The 27,173-nt window shown below is 35.5% G+C and overlaps 2 protein-coding genes across 3 annotated transcripts; both read left to right on the top strand.

Moving 5' to 3' along the window:
- Positions 1 to 262: 262 nt before the first annotated feature.
- LOC113506556 (beta-1,4-glucuronyltransferase 1-like) lies at positions 263 to 26,999 on the top strand. 2 transcript variants are annotated; one of them, XM_026889404.1, is made up of 5 exons: positions 263 to 1,015; positions 4,063 to 4,188; positions 4,271 to 5,172; positions 5,271 to 5,427; positions 25,363 to 26,999. In XM_026889404.1, exons 2-5 carry the CDS (start codon positions 4,162 to 4,164, stop codon positions 25,579 to 25,581), a joined length of 1,305 nt encoding a protein of 434 aa, XP_026745205.1. In that variant the 5' UTR covers positions 263 to 1,015; positions 4,063 to 4,161; the 3' UTR covers positions 25,582 to 26,999. The 2 variants fall into 2 exon arrangements, with proteins under 2 accessions (XP_026745205.1, XP_026745201.1); XM_026889400.1 differs by lacking the exon at positions 263 to 1,015 and having other exon boundaries at positions 3,799 to 4,188.
- Positions 20,938 to 25,121, top strand: LOC113506571 (trypsin beta-like). The gene is made up of 5 exons (XM_026889412.1): positions 20,938 to 21,333; positions 21,585 to 21,846; positions 23,674 to 23,923; positions 24,225 to 24,374; positions 24,541 to 25,121. The coding sequence occupies exons 1-5, from the start codon at positions 21,282 to 21,284 to the stop codon at positions 24,685 to 24,687; spliced, it is 861 nt and encodes a 286-aa protein (XP_026745213.1). The 5' UTR covers positions 20,938 to 21,281; the 3' UTR covers positions 24,688 to 25,121.
- Positions 27,000 to 27,173: the final 174 nt, after the last annotated feature.

The following is a 27,173-nucleotide window of genomic DNA, read 5'->3' as shown; positions in this document are numbered from 1 at the left end:
TCGTATCTATCGTTTTACATATTTTATGTTGTTTCTGATCGTTTATCTCGGTAAGACTGGTTTCAACACGTCTAAAGCTGAAGGCATTACCTAATTTTTTTTACATACCTAGGTACTTATTTATTAATCTAAAAAAAAACACGTGGTACCTACGTAGTAAATGCATAGCAAAGAATCGCATCTTTTTAATGTATCTTTTTCTTTGTAGCAGGCTGAATAAATTGAATAGGTAGTTAAGTCCGTAGTGTAGGTAATTTCAGGTGTTTTATATTACAAATATTTAAAGCGTTATTGTTACAATAAATACTTATCATTTAGGTACCTAGATATAGTTTCAGAAGATGAAGATATAAACTATTTAGGTTAGTGGCATTAGGAAGTGCTAATCTATGCTAATCAAACCGTTGAGTTGTGGCGGATACGAGGACATTCAAAATTAAGTTTTAAACCATTGTCACAATTTTGCAGCTGATGACACACAAAAATAGAACTCCGAAAATGGTGCGATGAAAATTGTGGCATTATTTTTTGTTCACTTGTTCAGTAGGTAGTGTCTTTCAGCGATTTTATCGCCCATTTATAATTGTACACAATCAATGCTTATCAGAGTGTTTAATTAAATTTATAATTAAATTTAAAATAATGATATAGTTTGGTATGGGCAATGTTGCCGAGGGTTCTACTGCGCAAGTCCGTAACCCCGTCATGCGCAATCGTAATCGTTATAACTCACCACCCACGACATTACTGTTTGTGTTATTTACTAATTTAAACAAAGAAAATTTTATCATTAAAATTGATGTAAAAGTATCACAGTTATACCCTTATTCGGTGTTGTTAAGTTTGAATGTAAAACACTTTGAAAAATATGAAACAATAACCTCAAATGTTCAATGCAGTTGTTATTAATAATTCCGTGTGTGTTTAGCAAGTGCTATTTTAACATATGATGCTATGCAGTTTTTTGTAGCGTTGTTATGTTTACAAAAATGATAACGGCTTAATTCATCGATATGTAAGTACCTTCTTATATATTGTGTATCATCTTAATAAGTACCTAATGTCGTGTCTGTCAAACTAGAGAGTTAAAGAAACTCAAGTTACTAAAATAATTGTCGACAAGTAATCAGAACGCCGCAGTATTCTTTACTTATTTCACTGCAGACAATTGTAAAACGTTTTTTCTTCTTGTCATCATACATCAATTTAACCTTACATAGCTAGGTATGTCGAGACAGAATCCATAATAATAGGTATTCACTTGTGACCGAAGCAAGAAACAAGATATACCTAAATGAAGTCTAGATAAGTAATTGGCTACGAGGAAGGCTTAGCTTAAGCATAGACAATTGCGAGATTATTGTCGACCTTTAAAAAACTAGATCTTTTTGTGTTTTTTTTATGTTATTAGCTTTCCAAAATATTGTTCTAGGTTACCGATATCATTGTGATTAGGTTTTGATACGACTTTACTGCTAACATTTTGATTAGCCAACAGGTGTCTGTAAGCAATTCTTGCATCAGTGCATTGCCTTATATTCTCTCTAAGCGCCCAAATATTTTAACATATTTATGAGATACACTTTATTGTTCGTATTTTAATGTTAATTTCGTGTAAAGGCCGTTTATTTATTACAACTAAGTAACTCTCTTAACTCTATGCTTCCTTTTTCTTATCTCCTGTCGCAGGTCTGCTGGCTTTCTTAAGAAATAAGCAGTAGGTACCTTACACCCTATTGTGTTTTCTCTATGTATGTTGTGAACATAAATAAATAACCTTTGAAAAACTCTTTAACCACTGTAACCACTGAAAATGGTTGACAGGTTTACAGAGTCAGCGAAACGAATATATTGGCAAGAATAGATCCTTTGCTTATTATTAATTTTATTGTCCCACTGCATGCGAAAGGCTCCGATCTTACTATTTTTTACAGCCTACAGTTAGCAGACAAGTTTTGTGCAGAAGTTTAATATTCTCCAGGTCTTGCCAGGGAATCGCCTTTTGTTCGTAAAGACTGAAAGTAAAGACTCCGTGGTGGTGACTTTTGGCCATAAGTCATTCGCCTCTGATTAGCGCCCGTTTTCCATTGCAATGTTTATATGACTCTACCGTAAGGGGCTCGTGGCTAAGCTATAACCGCATAAGTGATTCGATCACAGGTTAAGCTATGCTTGACGCGGTTGGTCCGTAGATGGGTGACCATCTTTGTCATAACGAGTTCCTCCGTGTTTCGGAAGGCACGTTAAATTGTGGGTCCCGGCTGTTATTCCTACATCTTTGACAGTCGTTACAGGTAGTCAGAAGCTTGAAAAAGTCTGACAGCCAGTTTAACCAAGGGGTATTGTGTTGCCCAGGTAACTGGGTTGAGGAGGTCAGATAGGCAGTCGCTCCTTGTAAAACACTGGTACTTAGCTGAAACCGGTTGGACTGGTAGCCGACCCCAACATAGTTGGGAAAAGGCTAGGCCGATGATATGACTCTACCGTGGCAGCCATATCTACATATGTTTTTTAACAACTTGCACTACTTTGGAATATTATTTTCGTACCATGACCCTGTTAATAAATCGATCGATCTCGGTACTTACGCCTCTGTTTGTTATCGAAGCAGTGGATACACAGTTAGTATTGGCTCATATTAAGTACTCAACTCAACCAGTATGCCACTCTTTTTAGACTTTTTTCAGGTATCAATATTGGCAATATCATGACGGCACAAAATAGTTATGTGGATAGGAATTACACTTAAATTGTGAAGACCGGGGGAATAGAAATGATGGTTAATCTTTATCACTCAGTGCAAATATTTTAATTCAGAGATTTTATACTGAAATCTTGCAGAATTAGTTTGTATATTATAAGGCTTACTAGAACAGCGGTCAAGTGCAAGGGCGGATTTCATACGTTGCCCGCCCTAGGTCTACAAAAGGTTGTCGTAGTCACTGTAAGGCATGAAAAATAAAAATAGACAAATGTAGCATTTTTCAATAGTTTCGTGAAACCGCTAAGGTTCGCTAGGTAAGTTCGCTAAGGTAAAATTATCCCGCCCCTTAAATTTTACTAACCTAGACCCGGGCTTACTCGGCCTATAGGACAGCCCGCGCTTTATCATTGCCACTTGCTCCCGTATTAAGACGAACAGAACATAACATGCACGTAGGAAAAACTATATAAGAAGCAGTCAGTGCTGAGTATGTTTGCTATTTACAAAAAAAACTAAGTATTAATAATTTATTTAGGGTCAATAACGTAACCGAGCCTAATTGCCAGTCGTTAATGTTCCTCATTATTCTAGAAATTGTATAACTTATACAAAAGCTTTAGGAATATAATGTAACAGTTAATGTACCTAATGGAGCTAAACAACATTATTCCGTAGCAACCAATTACTGGTCCATTTCCTTTGATAAACCATCAGTTTTCTTTTGTTGTGTTGTTACTAATATTATTATTTTCGTTATCTTAGTTTCCCTTTTGTTATTCCGTATACTTTCACGATGATCAGATCATTTCTGTTGTATTCTAATTCGTGTATATAATCGGACACGAAAGCTACCCAGATCACATAGTTGCATCGCTTGGAGTAGAAATTAAAAACATACCTAACGCGCGTAATCTTTTTCGGAAGAGCGTAGGTTAGAGATTCCGGTTCAAATCGTCAAACTTATATTATTGATTGTACATTTATCCCTCGGAACTTAAGTCATGAGATTTTATATGTATGCATGAAACGTACCATACAAGGTAAAGTAACAAAATAAAACGGCAAAAAATATAAATAAAGTGAATGTTAATAGAACCTTTTTTGCACGTTGCACCTTACCAAAATTGTTTCGACCGACACAGGATGGATGTGTTTATTCATTGCATTAAACTATATTACATCGATCCCACGTAGGCGCACATTGTTCCATCACAGTTAAACCTCGTACCAACTTGATTCTCTTTTGTGAAAATTCCCAAAACATCAGCCTACATAAAGGTCGTTGTCATACATTATTATCATTTTATCGGAACCATGTACACTATCTAGTTATGCAATCAGCTGTCTTTTTTCACCAGCTCGGCTGAACACTGAAAAGAAAATAAAATGCTAAAACTGTCCAGATGATGTCTGGCTAATACCCTAGAAGTTATTTGGGGTACTGGCGCTAAAGCCTAATGGGAAAGGCAAGGGGAAACGGTGTGGTAAGAATGCTTTTATATTTACCTTCTTGTTTTATTCAAAATAGTTAGTCATTAGTCTAAATGGAATATTGTATTTGTGCAGTGGAGTTGGCGCTGCCGCTGGAGCGTGGTGTCGATAGCAGCGATTGCGTTGGTGGTGTACAATGCTGTTGCGAACATGTGGCTGCTCCATCCACCCTCGTGCCCCGTGCACACCACCCCGCCACCGACAGACCCTCCGACGTGCGAGCCTTGCATCGACACAGTTCCCAATGCTGCCTTAGATGACGATCCAATATCTAGGATAGATTTACGACTTGGTAGATGGGATGGCAGTCGATCATACAAGCTGTTTGACAACGCCGTTGTTGGCGACACGTATTCTGAGGTGTCATCAAACTATCACGTCTGCTTAGCAACACAAAGCTCGATAGAAAGACTTCATGAGTTATTAAGGACAGCAGCCCACTGGACGGGACCCATTTCTGTTGCCGTTTTGGTTGCTGGGGAAGAATTAAGGCTGCTGAGGGGCTTCACTACGTGGCTATTTAGATGCCAGCCGGAGATTTATTCGAGGATAGCGCTACACGTCACTATACCAGCGGCCAGGCCGGCCACACACGGCACGATGCCGGCTTGGGCACGGGACTGTGAAACACCACCACTGCCACCAGAGGATGCCATCACATGGAAAGTAAGGCATCCATACCCACAAAATCACATGAGGAACTTGGCAAGAAAGAACTGTCACACGCCTTATGTATTTTTAGTGGATGTCGATATAGTACCTTCAAAGGGTATGGCAGATGCTTTAGATAAGTTTTTAGCAACCACACCCAAGTGCCCACTGTGCGCTTATGTGGTGCCAACTTATGAATTAGATCAAAGAGTAGCAAAATTCCCAGCTAACAAATCGGAGATCGTGAGACTGTCTAAAAGGAAACTGGCGATACCTTTTCATCGGAAAGTGTTCATTTACAATCAGTACGCCTCAAACTTTTCTAGGTAAGTGCATAATATTACACTGAATTTTAAATTATGGATCCACGAATTATGGCACGAATATGCATTTCCTTGGGACTTTATAAACAAATTTTGTTTAGGTGGGAAGCCAGTGGTGGTAACGAGACTTCGGAAACTCACATCAGTCACGACGTGACGAACTTTGAGCTGCTGTACGAGCCGTTCTACGTTGCGCCGGATACCGTGCCGGCACATGATGAGCGGTTCCTGGGGTATGGATTCACGAGGAATTCCCAGGTAAGGTTATAATATGATAGTGTTTCTCTTGCTTATGCGTGTGGAAAAGGCAGAGTCTACTCACCTCCTTACCTCTTGAAGTAATAATGAGGAGGCACGAGGCAGGGCTCTATGCTGTGTTGAGCGTCATCTCGCTTCAACGCTTCAAACGATTGAATTTTTTCGAACTCTTTTTGTTTTTTTAAGTACTATGACCATTAGTCAACTCGAGCTTGGAATATACATAATTATATTTACGACAATAAGCTTGCAACCTACCATTATTTATCAATTAGTCCTTCTTTTAAGAAAGACAAGTCATACTCATGATGACTTGACGTTTAGTGAGGAGTAACTATGAGCATTTATATGGATCATTTTTAATTATTACTTTATTTTATAGACAGATGTACAAGATCCTTTTAACGTATCCCAGTCCTTTTCCTCATGAACAACAATGACTTTAATACAGTTAATGATCCATGTCTTGGATCAGACGAGTGATGATCGGTGTTCGCTATTCAACAAACATACACTGGCTATCAGCCAGAGGAGCGTGACGTGGAATGAGGTCATGACATGGAATATTAACTGTGTGGTTATGGGGTCATAGCAAATCAGGGTTCGGAGAAAGGGGTATCCATATAATATTGTTCAGGATGTCGTGTAATTGCTTCTAGTACACGACAATGGACTTAGACTTTAACGTTTCGGTTGTGTCAACTAGATCTGTTGAATGTATTAAAATAATATAAATTCAATATTTAACAATAATTTACAAACCTCAGACAGGAATCGAACGCGCGACTTCTGGCAGTTCTGGCTGTACGTCCCGTACCGTACGTCGAAGTGCTTTCTCCAACTAAGCTAGGGTAATGGCCCAGACTTTGAATTTGTTTATTGTATCGTGACATGTCTTATGGCAGACATGATATTTTGCAAATATTATCCCCTTCGCAACTGAAACATTTACTAATTAGCAAAATTCGAAAGTCTAGGTTCTTATCGGCTAACCTGAGCCAGCCAACCTTTGCCGGTTCCTAAGCGATTTGGAGAAGAAACTGATGATGATGATGAATCCGTAGGGAATTTCTGTTGGGTTCTCCTCCATAAGAATTTTGTGTTACAATCGTTCACCTAGGTAATTACTTCAGTGTGTAAAGTGCCGTTTTTAGGCTTACTGGAAATAAAATATCTTTGATTTTTGATTTTCATCACAAAAATATGTACCTAATTTCAAATCTTTGTGACTTACAAATGAATGACTTTGAAAACTGGCTGCAAAACACTAACAAACAAGAGAGTATCATAGTATGGATGGAATCATTTTCTTCTTTATCATCCTACTTAGTTTTACATTTGTCAGAATAATATACCTGGTATTTAAAGAACTTTCGAGATTGTCTGCTTAGCAACATAGAATACGCTCAGCTAGTAAATAATTCTCTCGATCTTAGTAGTTGTAAAGAACCTTCCAGTACTGTTTAACGTGCATTTTTATTATTTACGCCATCCATAAAATTGTCGTAGCAAAAGTATGAAATAACTGGCCTTAGAATGGATGGAAATGGAATAGAAATTGGCGGAGACTTTTTTTTATAGAATTTTGCAAATATAAACCTCTTGTTTTAATGGGAATACTTTTGGAAATTATAAAATACGTTGCGTGCCTGCAATACTAGTACTGAAAAAGAGCACACTGAAAAAAAATTAAAGTTTCGAAATGTATCGTGAGGGTCTAAAATAAGGTAAAAAATAATAATTTAAAATATGACTAACGTTGTTATAAATATTGATAATTTCAACTCAGTATCAATCGCGCGAGTTTAAACAACTTCACACACATAAAACTAATTAAATATTCTAATAAGCCAATTTAAAGTATACACCGTGAGTGCACTTACTTATTCATGTATCAATCAGAAGGCTTCTGTGAACCGAAGCTGAAAATAAACATTTGTAACAACAGATACGTTATTGTTGACCAAAGGCAGGTATTTAACTAGTCTATATTATGTTCACTCCGCTTTTGCATTGATATCTTACATACTTTAAAAATCCAACAAAGTAAACCCACTGTCTGACGACCTCCGTGGTCGAGTGGCGTACGCACCGGTTTCAAGGTGTCGCTAGCTCTGAGGTCCCGGGTTCGATCCCCGGTCGAGTCAATGTAAAAATTCACATTTCTACATTGTCTCTGGTCTGGGTGTTTGTGGTACCTTCGTTGTATCTGAATTCCATACCACAAGTGCTTTAGCAACTTACTTTGGGTTCAGAACAATGTATGTGATGTTGTCCGCATTTATTTATTTACTGTGTGATAGCGCTATAACTCGCATTGTAACCAATACAGTCTTAATAGCAACAGTGTCCGATAAATCAAGGGATTTTTGCAATTCCAAATTCTACAATCTAAGTAAACAGGCGAGGTCAGCGGACACCATCAATTTGTGAACGCCGAACAAAAATAACCGTTTTATAGACCGACAGCTGTGCGCTCCCGTTCATAAAAAATAACAACACTCGTTTATTGTTCACAGCGATATTACAATTATTATTACTGAATTAACATACTAATTTTAAAGAGAACTTTATAGAGTCTTATCCTGTTTTGTTAGTCCAAGAATTACAAATATTTTATTACTTCGTTTAAAAACCCTCGCGTCGTTCGGTAATATTAATAAATTACTTGCATAGTTTTATGCTGGTGTGAAAAGAAAGTTTAGATAACAAAACCGGTAAGGTGCCAGTCGTCTAGCGAAACAGAGGGTTCTGTACTAAAAATGTTAACCAATGAAATTTATGACCTTGTTAACCCCACTATCACGGTCCACGGGACGGACGGACAGAAATCGTAACCCCCGTTATGCTGAAGAAAGCTGTTGGATGGTCCAAATCTGAAGACTCAATAATTTCTATTGGGTTATTTGCATGAAGAAGAGTATTAAGTACATTTCCTAAAATTGAACCAGATCAAAATATACGAATAATGTCCTCTTTAAAAACGCCTTAGGATTCGCTATAGTATCCATTAAATACACCCACACGACTTAACCTCAACCTATACCTATTGCTTTACGGTATAAAACTGTGTGGTAATTGATTTATTCGTATTTCAACAAACTGTCGTAATTAATCAATAATAATTGATTGTTATAGGCTAAATAAATTTTAGTCAGCTGATTTTCTCTTAGGAATAGATCGAAGTCAAAACTCAAATGAATTTCTCAGCATAATTAAAGCTGATCGATAAGACCTCAAGCAGTTGCAACTGCCAGAAATAGCTTATAACGAGTTTCATTTGCGACTAGTATACGTGTACTATACCCGGTATCATTGATTTTTCTCCTTATCGCCTACCCTACAAGCGGTAAGTTGAGAACCACCATCTTTTAATGTCTATTGCAATTGTAGAAGCGATACGCAGATTGGCGTTTTCCTAACAGTAGTGCCCTCTACTTGGCCGTGGAGTAACAGTAGTGTCCTCTTGCATAAGTTGCCTCTTCTCTCGCGTTGATGCCGCTCCGCTTCTATCTTTAATTGCAGCTCCAAAGACTTCGCGCTGACACAAGTGCCTCCGTGTCCTGGTAAACAGCTTAACGAATTTGTTGGATAGACTAATTATTATTTAGGTTTTTATTATTAACAAAAGAGACTTCATTATTAAGGAATTTAATTCTTATTTTATGGGGTTTTTACATTTCATGTCATGTCATATGCAGAAAGACACCCAGACTCACGACAAATATTCGTCGTCACACATATGCCTAAACGGGCATCGAAGCCACGACACGTCGAGGGTTTGGCGTGATGACATCAACCACTCGGCTATCCGTGCAGAAATAATGAATATATATTTATCCGTTTCTATTGCAAACATGTGCTACCGGCCTAAGTGTGAAGACATTATGATACGAGTAGTGTAGAGCCAAGCATTCGTGTCTCTCCGACACAAGGCACGCATGAATCTGTCGACGGTTCTAATGAATTCCATCCATAACATATGCTACAATATATCCATTGACACTGATTATATTATCAGAATCACATTCAAATATTTGTTATGACTCATTATTGTCTGTTATCATCAACATTATGTCGATATATGACTGGTCACTCTGTACTTCTTGAAATATAATATAGAATAATAGTTTATTATCAAACCGATTCCCTTATCACTGACTGGTTTTGTAACTCGAATCCAATTTTTCAAATTTCTAATATTAGAAATACATAATTGTTTTCAATTTCTATTACTGAGGAGGTGCTGTCTTTCCGTCTTTTCGACAATCTGTCGACAAGCTATATCTTATGTATGTACCACGATAGTTAGTTGTTATGATAGATAGTTGATAGTATCATTATAGTATAAATATGAAAGAAGTAAAGTCCGTTCGATTAAAGAATTGGTTTGACTTCCAAATCCAAAAACTGGTCCTTTTGACCAAACTAGACTTCACGTCCTTTGGTTAGATACATTGTGCATGAAAATACTGATGATAAGAAAAATATATTTTTTATTATATTTAGCCAGTTACTGCCCTAAGTATAGTCAATCTTAATTCAATTTATTAAGCAAGGCTAATTCGTCCGCTTCAAGCTTCAATATAGATATTACGTGTTATGATAATTATACTAGTGATGTACTTTGTAGCATTAACTATAAAATAAATATTTCGGCGGAAACTGGCTCGTTACACTGATGTACGCTGCGATGACGTCAGCGCATTTTGTTTGGGGAACAGACGGATGCTATGTAACCATGATTTAGTAAGAGTCCACTGTTATAGTCCATGATCCCTCGTCCGTTTATGTAATTTATAACTATTAAGCTTTTTTCCATGAATATCACAACAGTTAGGAAGAAGCAAGAAGATTTTCCCGTATAAAACTCTTGATTTTTATAGCTAAGAGAAATAGTAAGGAAAAGATATTCCAGTTTGATGATTCTCAAACAATTCTTGATTCTCAATCAATTTGTTGTCTCTCGCGGAAATGAAGCAACTTACATTGAATAAAGTTGGTAATAGAGAAATAGACCAGGGCTCCCGGACTATTATGTTTCGATGGGAAAGTTATAAAATATATTTATTTATTTCACAAATAACATTATGTCTTATAAGCCATGAGAATGTATTGAAGGTGGTTATAAGCAAAATATCACTAACTAGCTGTTGCCCGCGACTTCGTCCCCGTGGTTAGAAGATATAAGTTATGATTTATATGTGCACTGTTTTTTTTTTCATATTTTCCATTGTATCTTCGCTTCTATTAGTCGCAGCGTGATGTTATATAGCCTATAGCCTTCCTCGATGACTGGTCTGTTCAACACAAAAATATTTTTTCAATTTGTACCAGTACTTTCTGAGATTAGCGCGTTCAAACAAACAAACAAACTCTTCAGCTTTATATATTAGTATAGATGAGGATCTGGAAGGGTTATGAAAACGGGACTGTCGTTAGAGCTAAAGTCAAGATAGGTAGACTCAAATCGTACATTCGATAACTAACATTTTTTTAAATTGTAATAAATACGAACAAGTTCCAGACTCACTCTATCCTTAGGGAATAATTCAGCAAGGAATCTAAGCCTCCATAGGGAAATAAAATTACAATTTTACGCTACGATCACTTACTTTAAATATAATTGTGTTCTAGTTTACGGTAGCTCCCTCCTCCACAAATAACTCCAGTCGTTCAGTAACTAAGTGACGTCACAGCAACATTATGCGCATTCAATGCTAGTGTTCCTGAACGCGATGGTAATAAGAAATTGTTATAGTTCGGTGAAATCTTTTGATATTCCTATCTTTGATGAAACTCATTGGAAATCTGTCCGCTCTATTAAGTGTAAAGCAGTTGAAGGCAGTGATGTTGATCAAAGGACTATTTATACACGCAATCTTCAGCGTACTATAAATAAAATGACTTTACTATTTAAAGACGTTTTATTAATAGTGCTAAGTGACATTTTCAATGTAGCTTTTGTGCATAAAACAATAGCAAACTTAAAAAGCCAGATATTTGAGACTTAATTGTAATACGTCAAGATAGATAGATTATATAAAATTTTGGAAACATGTGCCAAAATTGTAAATAGCTCGCGAAAAATATTGCATTTATTTCATTACTCATCCACATATTTTTTTTGTTTTTTCTAACATATTTGGGTTTGTTATATTACAGCGTATTTTGAACGCTGATATTGAAATTTCGACGGCAAAATAGCAGTGTCGTCGATATTATTAATTTAATAATACCATGTGAAAACAATTCTTATTCTATGTGCGTGGTGGTCGCTGTGTCCGGCCCGTTTGTTTCAGTTAATTGACGTAACCTTGGCAGTCTAATTGTGTTACATAGGTTTAATACGTGGTCTTTATACATTACATCTGTATATTGTTTCTATGGTAGACCCAAAAAGGGATTTCTATCAGCAGCTTGGTACAAATACTTGAATGAATAATAAGAACACAATTCATCTTATGATAAGTGGTTTGTCGGTTTCAATTTCAAGGCAAGCACCAAAAGAACCAGCTCGGTTTACCAGAAGACCAAAATCGAACACTTCGAAATGCAATGTACAGAATATATTGGAACACAAAACACATCTTATATCTGAAGCATCGGATATTGACGGCACTATGACGACACTTTGATATCCATACATCCTTCGTACTATATACGGATGAACAATATTGCAAATTCCGCTACTGGGCTTTTGCGGAGAGCCACGGATTCCGACTGACCGTCCACTCATAATATATTTAGGCTTTTGATATCTCGAATATCTATATTATTTTATACTTTTATCGTATCATGTGGATTAAACTGAGGAACAAAATTGTCTGCAAAGATGTGCTGCTTAGAACTTACATTATTAAATATTTGACCAATGTCATTATATTATTGAGGCAAGCAAGTGAATGGATGTTATAGATCCGTGTCTACTGTCAAAACCCGTTTCTCAATTGTTTTTCTGTGATACATTTAGCTCCTACAATCATATGCGTCTCCTATTATTTATTTTCAGTATGTTTATTGCAGTATGCTTTTAAAATTGCATATCTTTACCTCAATCAATTATCTGTAGTACCAAATTGGTCCGTAGTTTACCTGGACTGACTTGAGCATGTATAGCGTTGATCGTATCTCAGTAAGATGAGAACCCATTGTTAACGTAATCGAGAACACAATTTGACGAACAAGTATGGACAGCAAAACAATTGTGGCATCAAATTAAAGAATTATGTATTAAACGTTAAACCATCGGGAACGTTATAATTTGGTTAAATTCAATTAAGTCAGTGTGATATAGGGTTGAGTTTATTATTGAGCTTGCTGACTGTACTAGCTTCCCATAGCTCCGAGCCGGTACTGATAGATTTTTTGCGCCGCCTGCCAAATGGTCCCGTTTGGCAACACTCCATAATCGACACTTTGGATATTATGTTGTTCGCTCAAAGAATATGCTGGTTTTTTGTACGCGCTGTGCGCTGGAAAAACATGCGCGCCACTCGCACTCTTGGCACTCAATGATTGTTTGAATCGAAACTAGAAGTAGTCTCACAGTAATTGTCAAAATTTCGTCAATTTAAAAAGGCATTTTACATCACAAGTTTTAATTTAATTCTCCAATTAGTGATTATTAGTTAGTTTATAACGCGTTTAATTTTTGCAACAGGTGAAGAGTACGCGTCATGCAAAATGTCGTGGTCTTTTGGTCCAAAAAATGGGACTTATTTTTTACGTTTAGCAAACAAATTTTAATTAAGAAAGACAGGTGACCGTGTCAAAACCTCAGTGAAACATATCATTCGTATTAGCTTTAACGAGGCAAACAAGTGGTACATTTGAAATTAACTTTATTTTTTATTCGGAGACTGTTGGCGAAAACTGTTAATATTTAAAAATACGTATGCTACGGTACGTATACGCTATCGAGATGTTGATACAAGTAATTTAATGAAACCGTTATTATGTGCATTATTATCGGAAATCATGATCTAGCATTCTCATAATTAGCTACTAAGTAGGTACAAGCATAATAATTATAATTTAATGGAATCTCGATAGTAAAATAGCTTATTTCACGACCTCGACTACACTGCATGGTGTGTACAATTATCTACACCACTTCTAAAACGGGCATTTGATAAAAGAAATCGAAGTAGTTCGAAAGATAGACTTCTAGATGAAATCTCGTATGACGTCACTTATCACTATATATTTTTCCAATAAGTGACGTAATTAACCCAAACTTCTAACCGTTTCACCAGTTTCGGGCGTTTTATCTTTGTAATTTTTATTGTTTTAATATAATAAAATAAAGAAACTAATATTTATCATTAATTAAATTTTTAGCCAAATACCATATTACACGAGGTAAAAGAAAATAATTTCCTTAATAATGTTTATTTTACTGGTAAAAGAACCTTCAAAACTGATTGTTATCATGAAGTCTATTGGCATATTGTTCAAGAGCCACTTACATTTACGAGCTATTCTTAAGCACAACTCCCAATATTATTTTGGCCAACAAAACAGCGCTAATCCCTTTGATTCATTGTAATTGCATCATTGCCAAGAGCCAGGAAGCTTACAATATAATAGAAACCTTATACAATTTGTGTACAATTGTAGTCGTGCCTTTTAATTTAAATAGCTTTGTTCAGCGCTTTTGAAAATATGTTTGTGAAATAATTTGCAATAACTGTTAATAAATTTACCGAACACCGAGAATTGATAAACAGATTACAATCGTATTTCAAAATGTAATAAATAGTTAATACGAATATGATCCTCATATTCTCTATATACATAAAACAATAGTACGTAGATTTCCTTTTAGAATCATTAAACAATATTCTTTTGGAAATCTCTAAATGATTTCATTAAATTCATGCATTTTTCCTTGAATTACATTATTAACATTTACAATTCACAAAACTTTTGTACCTAAACAAAATTAACTCTATTAGCAAAGTTAAGCAATATCATACATCAAACAAATGTGGGTATCCCAATAAAGCTGGAAGGACCAAATATCTAGCAGGCCAAGGGCTCAAAAGACCAAGTTTCGTGGCGCATTCCCCGCGTATCGCGTTACAAGCCAGCACAGAAATATTCCGCGCGGGTATTTTCATAACCGCCCGGCTATTTATATTGCTCACACACTATTGTTTTAAGGGATTCGCTATGGGAGGTGGACGCTGTACCTCAACATTATGTGCGTGTACACGTCTGTCGAGTTCGACTGTTGGAAGAAGAACATAGAGTTTGAAAAAAAAATACAGATAATACTAAACATTTTGGCTGACGTATTTGTGAGCAAAATCCTTGGAATTATTGTTTATTAGTACGTTTAGGTACCTTTGTTTTTAATACCAGTCTATTCTTACTAATACAATACAATTTCTTCTTTTAAGACGGCTTTTAAAATCATAAAACAAGACGAACTGACGAAAATAAAACATAACGCTTGCCTAATATCCATTTAATTCCTTGTTGTTTACAGTTTTATCGTTTCAACTATAAATTAAAACGCAAGAATCTGGAAAACATGACGTTGATAAGTTTGTAACACTTTGCAACACAGATATATTTGATACATGGTTATTTACGTACGAAGTTAATAATACGTTTGGTAAAACTGAATTCCATTCATAATTTAGAATTACATGAAATTAGTAAGAATCAATAATTTCAACAAAATTCTCTTAAGAATAACACAGTAATCTAACTTTTTCAAACAAAACGTTCGTAATGTTTTAATAAGCAAGTGTATGATATATCTAAGCCTAAAAATTGTTTCTAAAAAAATTGTAGAGCATTTTATATTATATATATATATTATTTAGAGCCACAGAAACCCACTGTTTCGAAAGTTTTTATTTAACACGGATAAACCATAATCTTTACATGTCGTACTAAATTTATCGGAAATTGATCCTTTGTTAAATTTAAACCAATTCAAAAGCAAGATTAAGAGACTAAATTAGTAAATTCATGAAGTAATAATGAGGATCATTTGGCATGCAGCAAGTTTTTATAGACGCACTCTCAACTACGCAATAACCGTTAACATTTCAATTAATGCTTCGAAATGCAGCAGTTGTGTGCAAATCACCGTACTGCGAAATTATTCGACACTAAAATTCAAACGATTCGCAATCCATTACGCCGCACCTGCACAACAACCACTGAGCTCTACAAAAGAAAAACGCAATGGAATTTAGATTGGTCGAATAATTCTTTTGGAATAGGTTTTCTTGGTTGTAGGTTCCGGATGCACTTAAATCGGTTTATTCGAGGCGTCTGTTAATCTGTTGTTGCTGTAACGCGGTTGCGAAACTTGCTATTTTTGTATCTGTTGTAATTTATGTCATGTAAATATAACGCCGACGCTCTTGGCCCACACCTAACTATTGGAATACGTAAAACAAGGAATGTTCCCCGGTATTCGTGAAGCTTCATCTCCACGTACTTGCCGGGTAGTGAAGGTCACGTCATATGCTCTGCTGCTCTTGTGATTGGTTTTATTACTAAGAAAATATGGGTACACGCTTAATTAATCATAGGCAAGCTTTGTGTTAGCTTTTCAAATAATAAATAAGCACAATAATTCTGTTCTCTACATATGATCAGAAAAATCCATCAATATAGTAATAAAACATAACGTATAACGAACGTGAATGGAAGCGTAGAACCATGTCCAGAATACGTGTGGGCTTTAAGAACCGTAATAAAAATAAGGTTTCTTGAAGCTTCAGAGAAAATAAAAAATCTTCGTGAAGGCCATAAAATAGGCACACTTAAGGAAAAACATTAAAAGGTGGCAGAAGTAAGCATTGTTCGGGGATGAGATGTTTGCGCTCAACTGATGCGAGCTTTCAAATGATAACCCCACGATTAAGAAATGCGAAAGTTCAAAGGGGTGTTTAACGAGTATATGCTTTAATTCACTAAAACATAGAATACCGTCTCGCTTTTATAATTGAAACATGCTTATTATAAGAAAGTAAAAGAAGAAAGAAACTGAACTTTTCTTCCGAAAATATGTGGAACTTTCCGTCAGACAGCTAATAGGCCAGATAGGTGTTCCGCACTCCTGACTTATAATATAAACACAAACAAACGAAGAGACATTTCATCATCCGTGTGGATGATGAATATAAAGCAGCAGAAATTAGGATCGTATAAAATACTATCTTTATTTTAACTGTCCGCAGAAAAGGATTTCATGAAAAGACTTGAAAGCTTTTGATAATCGGTTTGTCCTAATTGTAATACTCAATCTCGTTTTAAACAGAAAAATCGAATGCAAATTGATTCACGTTTGCTGTAACTGAAAAAAAGAACTATTTCACTTCGACCCCAATCCTTAAAATGTCGTCATCCACTTTGTACCCTATTCGTAATAAATAACGTGCTTTTTTATCCATTGCCGACCGAACGTAATTGGTCACAGGGAAATTTATAGACGAAAACGTTTCGATATTGAAACAACACTAGATTAATGAGTTTAATCTCCGACGCCCAAATTACTAGACGCTTTGGAAAACATGGACCATTCTAAATGTAACCGTTTGTATCGTTTTTGCTCCTTGAATTGAATAACGCATACGAATTTCGTCTCAAGGATTTATCATGATTTCTAGGCGCACAATATTTATCCTTTCTTATTTTGAAAGTATTAAAAAACGAAAGTATTTTAGCTTTTATTGCTTGTAAAAAGAAACAAAAAATCTTTTTTAAACTGTCACTATTTTCAAATTTCTATATTATTGCTGCGTGCCGCTCGTTATCTTAAAATATAGCAGTAGAACTGGTCTTTGGCGTAAAACTGACATGAACTTGTATTAGTCCATGATAAACTCGCGGTCGTATTGTTTCTTAATGTCTTTTACCAAATGGCGACTCTCCAAAATATCGGTACGTCGGACAAACAACACTACGTGTGTTTTGGAATGTTGACAATGCTCAGCCATTTTAAATGTTCTATTTCATTCTGTTATTCGCTCCTACTAATTAGGTTACAGCGAAATTTTAGTAAGCGTTAGTGCTTCAATTCTCGGTATTTCCATTCATGTAATTTTAAACTTTTAATCGAGGAAACACCGTCCTAGCTTTGGTTTTCAACTCGCAAATTTTGGACATTTTTCACGGTATAGGGTTCATTGCTTTGTGTTTCTCATAAATCAATTAATTCAACCTGTCGTGGTCCCCTGTTGGAAATAGGCCTTCCCCTAGTTGCGCCATAACACCTGGTCCAAGCCAGCTACTTTTTTTGGTAATTGGACCATCTTCAGCGGTCTCTCCTAGCTCCATATAAAATAATTGTGATTTGTTTTCACTTAAGTAGATACAATTTTACAAATTACTAGCTGTTGCCCGCGACTTCTTTAGAAGAAATTGCGACTATAACTTGAGATTTAAACTATCCTATCTCTCAAGTGGGATCGAACTGCACATGGTGTGCGAATTTTATTATAATCGGTTAAGTGGTTTAGGAGTCAATTGAGGACAAACATTGTGACACGAGTTTTATATATATTAAGATAGATGACTTAAAAGTTAGTAAAGAGTCAAAGAAATCCGCGTGGTAAAATGTAATACGGCCTCGGACTTATTATGTATGTACTTCATTAGCGTGTTATCAATAGAGCCATAGTAAAACATCTCTCACTATATTGTATTTACATAATATATACTTGCTTGCCGTACTCGATAATTTTCTCTCATGTATTCTTATTATACCATACATTATACATTATACATATAAACTCAACCGCTTTTTATTCTCATTCAATATTAAGCCATTATTCTCTTCAGCCGCTAACTTACACGCCTCGTTTATTCGTATCTGGGTCTTCACGGTCCATGGATGGTTGAAGGTTGATGCGTCATCGGTTCAGGTGTCAGGTAACCGATCGCGTCCAGTACTCAATGAGTAGTACGGTAAATATCTGAATTGTAGTCTTGGCATTGTAAACGATGCTTAATTGGCACAGAAACTAGGGTTAAATTTCACTTTTGTTTGACCGATCTTCGGTTGATCCGTAACGAAGAGTGCAGTTTTCTGCTAGGTATATTTGCTTTAAAATTTTTATCTTTAAGAGCTGATTGTGGTTCTTTTAAAAATGACCCCTTTATGCCTATTACTTTGCTCTATTTATACTTCATTAGAATTTTGCTAAAACTATTTTAATTGCACATTACTAATATTCTTTTGAACATAAAACTCTACGATTTAATATGAGAACATTTTAATAATCTGAAAAAATCGAAACATATTTTCATAAAGAAAGATTCTCTTATATTTATATCTTGAATAATTCTTGACACATTTTGTTGTCCTCTTTCTTTTGTGATCAAAGAACAAGATCCAATAGTTTGATAACGAGCAGGCGATGCGAGAGATATTTTAAATTTCGTAAAGCTCAGTGTTGCAATCGTCAGATTATAATTATTTTTAGCGGTCGCCGGATGCTGACGGCTAAAATTAGTGGCAAATAGGTATGTGTGTTAGCGAGTCTGTTGGTCTTTGTGGAATGTTTTAATCTATGATATAATATCGTCTGTTCAATTGTACTGTTTAAAAGGAGAAACATAACCTGAGTTTACAGAGTTGTAGATATAATTCTAGTAGTTGTACACTTTATTTAGTTTTACATTTCTTATTACACGTGTTTTTTATATAAAATTTTACGCTTTTATTTTGCTCATCCGCGTGTTAAGTATGCAATTTATAATCCATAGGCAGTAGGTACTATTCAATGTGAAATCAATAAGATTTTATTAAAAAAAATAGGTAACTACAAATTAAATGATACAATCTGAAAAAAAATTGTTTTGCGGTACAGGATAATGAATAAATATGATACACGCTCGTTTATTAGATATACCTACGCCAGTATCAATACACTCCTACATTATTAGTTATTTCGTTCATAATTTTATCGCCGTCTGCTATAAGGAAAATCATTTATCGGAATAACAATGACACTTGTAACCGATAACGAATCGACAGTTAGTGCAATATTTTGCAAAAGTGCATTCACGAAACTTCCTTGTGGCTAATTGATTTTTAAATTGATTTGTATTTACTTTTACATTACATTGCATGGAGTTTATTATTGAAAAAAAGAACTTATTACTGATTCGACATTACATATTCTTCTTATATAACTTTCACGAACAAATATAATACATGTAAAAGAAAAAACAAATAAATAAAACTAGTGTTAAAGTGTTGTGCGATGTTAGTTGTTAAATAAATTGACAGCAAAAAGAATCTTTGTTAAGCAATTCAGAACTTTATCGTCTATATTGAACACAGACATCCTAAAATTCTTATCTACAATTTTATTTGAACTTGTCCCAGACCGACATAGAAATAAATCAGAAAAAACAACTCCAATCCATTTAAAAACGATGGCAGTGAAAAACAGAAACATTTTTGTGACAGATCCAATGCGAAGGGGTTTTGTCAACACGCATGTCAATTTTGTGTAGCATCCAAACCAAGTCGTGTGCAAAAGTAAGTGATTCAGAAATAAACAACTGTTTGCTATACGAGAGAACTGACACGCACACATTTTAACACGGTATAACGGTGATATTTAGATAAAAAATGGATTTGTGTATATTTCGCGAATATAAATAAACTGAAATTTTGTTAAACTACGGATTATTTTAATACCGCACCATTTGGTACATTTTATAAACATTAATATTTTACGCATTAAACGCTGCTACAAAATCTATAAAAATGTAGAGTCATATTTTAAGGGTGTGAGATTTAGGACCAAAAGTAGAAACCCATAGTATTTTATTCATACCAAATGTCTGACAGAAGTCAAATCAATATTGCGGTACTTTAAATTTATAAACATAGGTGACCGTTTAGTAAAATCAATAGTCACTTGAATATTGATTTTACTGTCATTTAAAATCACAGGTTTCAAAGCCTTTGTAAACGGTAACCTTGAAATAGTCAGGTGAAAGTAGTACAAGAAAAAATAAAGTAAATGTTAATTATAGGACATAATATTTTAATTACCTCCCACTTTTTTTGAAAGTAAAAAGTAAAAAAAAATACATTTTAAACTGAAGTTCAGTACATTGAGATGGATCAGATAGTTAAATAATACTTTCATGGCGGACTAGTCTTGATGAATAGTAATGTGTGATGCTACCTACTGGTCTAAATCTAGGTTGCCTTTGTATTTGTATCTAGTGTTTTCAATGGGCCGATTGTGTACTTGAGTTTCACTTAGCGTTAGACATAAAAACAAGACAAAAAGAGTTGCACTCTTTGTTAGGCTATTAACTACTATTATGCAAATAGCTCGGCTGGCGCTCTACCTATTGTTATTATTATATTTTTTTGGTTACCACTCGTATTTTTTCTAAAGTTTTCAGAGACTGGCAAAAAAATTGCGTGGACTAGTATCATTCCGTTTCGTAATAATTGTGAAGCACATGTGATTTATTAATACTATTAATCAACAAAGACAAATTGAAGTAGGTACTAATTTGTCAATATCAAAAGCTTTTGAATTTACTTAATTACCGCTAAATGATACAATGACGTTCAAAATAAGACCTCCTCGATTAAACTACTTACAAAGCATGACGTCACGCGTGTAAAATTACCTCATTATGGAGTATGTACCTGAATCTTTTTTCGTCTTAAACCTTGACTCCGCAAAATCAATAAATTAATGGGAGGCAGTGAAAAGGTCGCGACCGTGGACTCGCGTTTGAAATTATTCGCGGACACTGGACGTTTAGCAATAATTTGATTTAGACCAGTGAGGTTGTGCCGCGCCGAAGTCTGTGCTCAATGCAGGTGGAGTTTGTCAGCCATCATGGTTGCAGTCACTGCGGTGCTTCTGTTCTTGTGTTTTTTGTCGACTGCAGGTGAGTGATCTTTATGTATATTGTGGGTTCTCTCATGTATGAGTATCTAGTTTTATATGTGTTGTTATACTTGAGCTGTTCTGCGTGATATCTTTTTGCAAGTGAACTGGCACAAGCAAGCAAAAAGTCTACAAAAGAAAAAAAAAATTGCTTTTGATATCCTATTTCTGAGTGACAAAAATTAATGTAATGTAATCTTTATCAATATCTGTGTTTGTCTATCGGTATCTACCTACTAAATTAATTTTTAGATCTCCAAGAGGCAGTAGAAGGGGAATGCTGTTCAGATCCACAAGCTGACACCCAAAACACAGAACAAGATGCTCAGCAGGAGTTAGATGTGGACTTGGAGGAGGCGTGCCCCGAGCTGAGCGGTCAGATCATAGGGGGCCGGCCGACATCCGTCAACAGGCATCCTTACCAAGTATCCATGGTGTTGAACGGAAACTCCTTCTGTGGAGGCTTCATAGTCAGCAGAGAATACGTGCTGACAGCTGCTCACTGTGTTCAGAAGTAAGTTCATTTGAATTACTTTGCTTTGTCGATTTCGATTCTTACACAAAAATACCGATTTCTCTTATGTCCACAAGTGAAATCTACTTAGAATTATCTCACTTAGGAATATGCACTGCTTGAAGCAGGTCTTTGACCAATGTTTGAGCTTTTAACGTCGTTATATGAACGGAGCCATTTCAGCGGCAGGTTATACATCCCAGTAACAAGCGTTGCTAGCAGCATCGAAAATTAAATAGCATTATACTTCACGATAGCATTTTCATCAAAATTCTTCAGGAAGGAAAAATCAAAGGCATCGTTAATGTGGCCATAAATGAAGCTGTTGTCGTCTCATTTTATCAGTAATCATAAAAATAGTTATGCTTTTAGTAGGCGTAGTAAAGCCGGTGATATTATTCCGGGACGGGCTCTCCGGTGTCAAGGTCACACCGTTATGTTTCTTAACTTTACGACTTTAGTAATAATAAAATTGTGACCAAAGGACTAAGGGTTTATGTGGTCCTCAGCGTCGTTGCTTATCACTCCAGGACTACCCTTAATACGGACTTAAATAAATTATTTCTACTAAAGATTTCACTTCAAGAACATTTCATTTCCATAGACCGTCGACCGTAGTAAACTGTTAACGCTGATTTGCAAGTCTTTCATAATTATCGTCGTATCTTAGTGTTTCATTATTTTTAATTTGTTTAAGCTTCTCCGTTCCATTTCTTTATTATTCTCCTTCGGATGATTTTTGGTTTCACTGATGAAGTCAAACTTCCATAATTTTCAATTAGCATAATTGATTTGCTTAACAATTAACTTAGACATTAAGTGTCTGTTTATGACGCTAACACATTTTCCTCTTCACGTGGAGCATTCTTATAGGTACCTTTCGAAATGTTGATATAGTCTACTCGCTCTCTTTTATTTTTTCATTCATCCAGAATTCCCAAATCCGTCTTCAGCAAGCCTCCATGTTTATCTGAGGCGTAACCTTCCAAAGATCCTTAGAAATATGAAATTCTAATGCTAACAGTGTCAATGTATAATCGTGATCGTTACAGCCGTGACCCGCACTGCGTCGGTTTTTCTCTGCGTGAATATTTTATGAAGTACACAGTAACGTCGGTTCAAGTGCTCTCCGCGAATGTTTTGGTCGAGTGGGCATTCCATGAGTTTACGATGCAATGCTCGTTGCTTGGATATTCATGAGTTTCAAGGGCTGTTTTGGTTTGCTTATAAATTGGCTCCGTATTTAAAACTGGTTCGTTGGTTTAAGCATACTGCTCGTTTCTGCTAAAGAATATTAAATGGCCTTAATCAGTAGTAGAATTAAGTGAACTAATTACACTTTATTGATCGTGATCGTTATATTAAAAGCAAATGGTTAGATTTCAGACTTTATCTTTTAGTTATTCTAGGCTAATCTAAAATGATCTAGACGATTCGAAATTTTTTGCCCTGTGATTTCAATATACTTTAACTTAATGATCTGAAAGAATATTGCATTATTTTAGATTTAATGTTTTGAAACGTGCTTTGTAATAATTAGCTCTGTTTATATTTTTAATTTCAGTAAAAGCTTAATTAAACGTGACGAAACTGTTGTAAAATAGACTAAAATGTTTAATTGGAAATCGCTTTCATTAATCGCTTCGTCTATTATCAATAGGGTATATTTTTGTTATTCTTTGTGTTACGGTTGATGTTGTCTCTTTACTTTTTATAAACCTTTTTTTTAAGAGTTGAAACAAAAATAACTTTTGAATGGCGAAACATTGACTTGTCCCGTTTCACGCAAATCTAAAAGTTCAACTTATCTGTCTGTTATTTTTTTAGCACATCTCCAAGTGCGATCAGACTCCGTGTGGGCAGCACTCGCCGTGACTCGGGAGGCAGGATAGTGAGGGTCGCCAACATCACCGTGCACCCTCAGTACGGGCGGCCTCAGTTCGACAACGACATAGCTGCCTTGAGGCTGGTCAGGCCACTGACCTTCAATGCCAACATCAGACCCATCAGGCTCCCGCAGCCGAGGCAGGCCGTGCCACTGGTCAGGCTCACTGTAACCGGCTGGGGATTGACGGCTGTAAGTCTGTTACGTTGAAATTACCCCTTTGTACTAATGCTACCCCAGCGTAGGCACTTATGGTACTGGAGAAACGATAGCGTATAGGAGTACTTAATGGAACTCGCATTTCTATTTGAATTAGTGTGTCTGTGTGTGTGATACCGCTATATCGTATTTTGATCAGAAAATACCAATTCATTTTCATATTTTCCTCGCTTTTTCTTGCGTGCTCGCTTTTATCAGCTTTGAATGAACCTCATACACGACATTAGCCTATTTTCTATTACCTTTTTGATTCATATCCTTCCTACATTCCCAGCCCGGTGGCCGCCGTATCCCACGCACCATGATGGAGGCTAACGTTCCCGTGGTTCCTCACTGGCTCTGCAGACTATCGTATGGAGATGCCTTGACTGGGAACATGTTCTGTGGAGGACACTTCCTCATAGGAGGTGTGTCGTCTTGCCAGGTAAGTTGGAGACATAGGCGATGGCTAGTTAGGTTGTTTATATTAATACAAATTTCTAAAACGTTTTTTTTGTGCAACAGATAATTTTTGCTCGTTCAGTTTTAAACTGGAACAGTATATCTTCTTAAATGTAGCACAGCTTTACTCTGATGTGGAACACTTGCAGGGCGACTCCGGCGGGCCCGCCGTGTTCCGCGGCACAGCGTTCGGCGTCGTATCGTTCGCGAGAGGATGCGCATTACCGCTATCACCGACCGTCTTCACAAACCTAGCCTCTCTCAGAAATTGGATCACAGACAACACAGGAGTTTAAACAAAAACCAACTCTATTCTCACAACTGTAGATACAAATTTCAGCGAAACTGTGATAGATAAATGTATGTAGAATTTAGCAGAGCTTAAGTTATCCTGGTTACTTAGTACTCGGCGTTACCCTGGCCTGAAGCCAGTAAGCTTTTCGATTACCGGGAAATATGGTTTTATGTAGTTTTGTATTCTCGATTAAGTTGGTGTATTGTAGCTCGAGGTTCTTTGAAATCTTTCCAAGTTTTGAATATCGCTTATTACTTATTGAACTACTTCTATTATCTAGAGAAAACTTTGTCTTTAATGTTCTGTACCATGTACCTACTCTACTGTGAAAGTTTTAATTTGTTACTGGAGCCATACAAGAGTACATTTTATAATACTGTAAACGATTGGATGGCGTCTGCTTAGACTGGTAAATGTATTTTATTTATTTTTATAATAAAAGTTTTTATACTATTTTGTTTTTATTTAAATTGTCATTTTCAGTTCAAAAGGTAAGATAAAAATTTACCTTAGTTACTCGAAGTACGTTGCAAGCTTATTGTAAATGCTCATGAACTATTATAAAAAAATAACAACAGCTAGGTTCAATAAAGAAAAATAACTGTCGCCCAAGACTGTGTAAACAAAAATATAACTTTCTTGTACTATTATATTCTAAATATTTTTCAACTTGCAGGTTTACGAGATGTTCTTAAATGGGTATCAATTCAAGGTGCTATCGCCAATCTTCACGGTCCACTGGGGCTTGCAGGCGAGGACGAACCGGCCTCTATGGCGGGAGAGACAAAACGAGAAGAACAGGAAACATTTCGAGACGTTCAAGAGGGAACTGTTTGCGAGGTACAGGAAAGACCCTCTGCACTTACTGAGAAGACCGCAGCAGAAGAAGACCTAGGCATCGCGAGGCCGTGCAACATCCGCCGGCCTCGGAATACTTGTACCTATCGCGTCTCTTATGGTCTTCTGACAGAAATGAACGATCAGTGTTTAAAGTGAGCTTACAAATCTTTTTAAGAATACATCTGTCTACTATGACTCTACTGAGAGAAACATTGAATGTCGTAGAGTAAATGTTGAACGTTGAGACTTCCCCAACCTCAAACGTGTTGACTTTTGGTTTAAATGATTAAATGGTCGTGTTATAGAACTGTTGTAATGTCAGATTCTAGTGTATATTGGATGTTTGTATACTAAAGTATTTAATCGTAATCATGTTAGTTTTATGTGAGTTATTACATTTACAGAAATATTGTTTGTTGTCAAAGAAGTCGAAACTGTTGTCTGTTTTCCATGACAGATTTTAACAATGTTTATTTTATAAGAAAACCTTTACATTTAATTTATCTTAACGCACACAAAGATGTTTATCGTCAGGTACTTACACTAGTATATTTTATTGTTAAGAAGTTAGCACGTAGACATGGGTTGTGCCTGTTATTACCATCATAATATGTATGCTGGTTGGTTCATGATTATTCATCCCTTGTTATTAAGTAAAAATAACTTTAACGTATTGGACTGGAATGCAATGATAAATATTTTCTTTTCGTTAGTTTTTTTATCACGACTGCTGAAAATCTTAAACAAGAGCATGGTCATTTAGCGTTGTAAAAAGTGTTTAAATTTAATTAATATGAAAATATAAGTTTGATGGAAAGTGTTAAGGTTTACCATCATCTAATTCTGTGTCTAAACCGTGATGCTATCGGATAAAACTCAGATGTGCCTACTTAAATATTGACGGCAACAGTGCAGCGTGCGAATAGCAGACATTGCTCTGTTCACTTGTTTAGGCGCTTAAAAGTATTAAAATCCAAGGAGTGTTAACTTCAATATCAGTTATCGATCTAAAACACGTTTTAAAATACCCTTACATCATAATAAATTTATTACAGGTTTTTATTTCATTGCATTTAGAATTAGATTATGAAAAGTATAATTGTTGGTATTTTTTTAATGATCATATCTATACTACGTATTAATACGTGTAAAGAAGAAAATCTATCACTACATTCAGAAGGGGCAAACAGTATTCCTATTAGTTAGATTGTTTTGACGTTTCTTATCAGTTAAGCGTATTTTTTAATAATTAATTTGTTATTGCTTAAATAAATGTTAGCTATAGTAAGCACAAATAAAGGAAGCACAATTGTGATGTGTTATTTAATAAGAATTTTTCGAAATATATTTTGTTCATTCTGATTTATAGTATTGCTTTGCTACAGCAGGAGATCTACCTAGATATACTTAATTTAAATTATATTTTGTCTGCTTTTAGCAAGTACAGTTTTTAGTAGTTTCTTTTTTGAAGAAGAACCTACTTTTTTCTAAAAATTTTTTTTCGAAGGTCAGTGTTTTGGTTTAAGAATTATTATTTTAACAATTTTTTTTTATAATACATATATTAGTTTCGACACTTGCTATGGATTGTGATTCGATTCTGTATTTAGATAAATATTTATAGACGTGTAGATATATAAAGGGCCA

This window comes from Trichoplusia ni, chromosome 2 (genome assembly GCF_003590095.1).
Source record: "Trichoplusia ni isolate ovarian cell line Hi5 chromosome 2, tn1, whole genome shotgun sequence".
Classification (NCBI taxonomy): Eukaryota; Metazoa; Arthropoda; class Insecta; order Lepidoptera; family Noctuidae; genus Trichoplusia; species Trichoplusia ni.
This window is presented reverse-complemented; position numbering and strand designations above follow the sequence as displayed.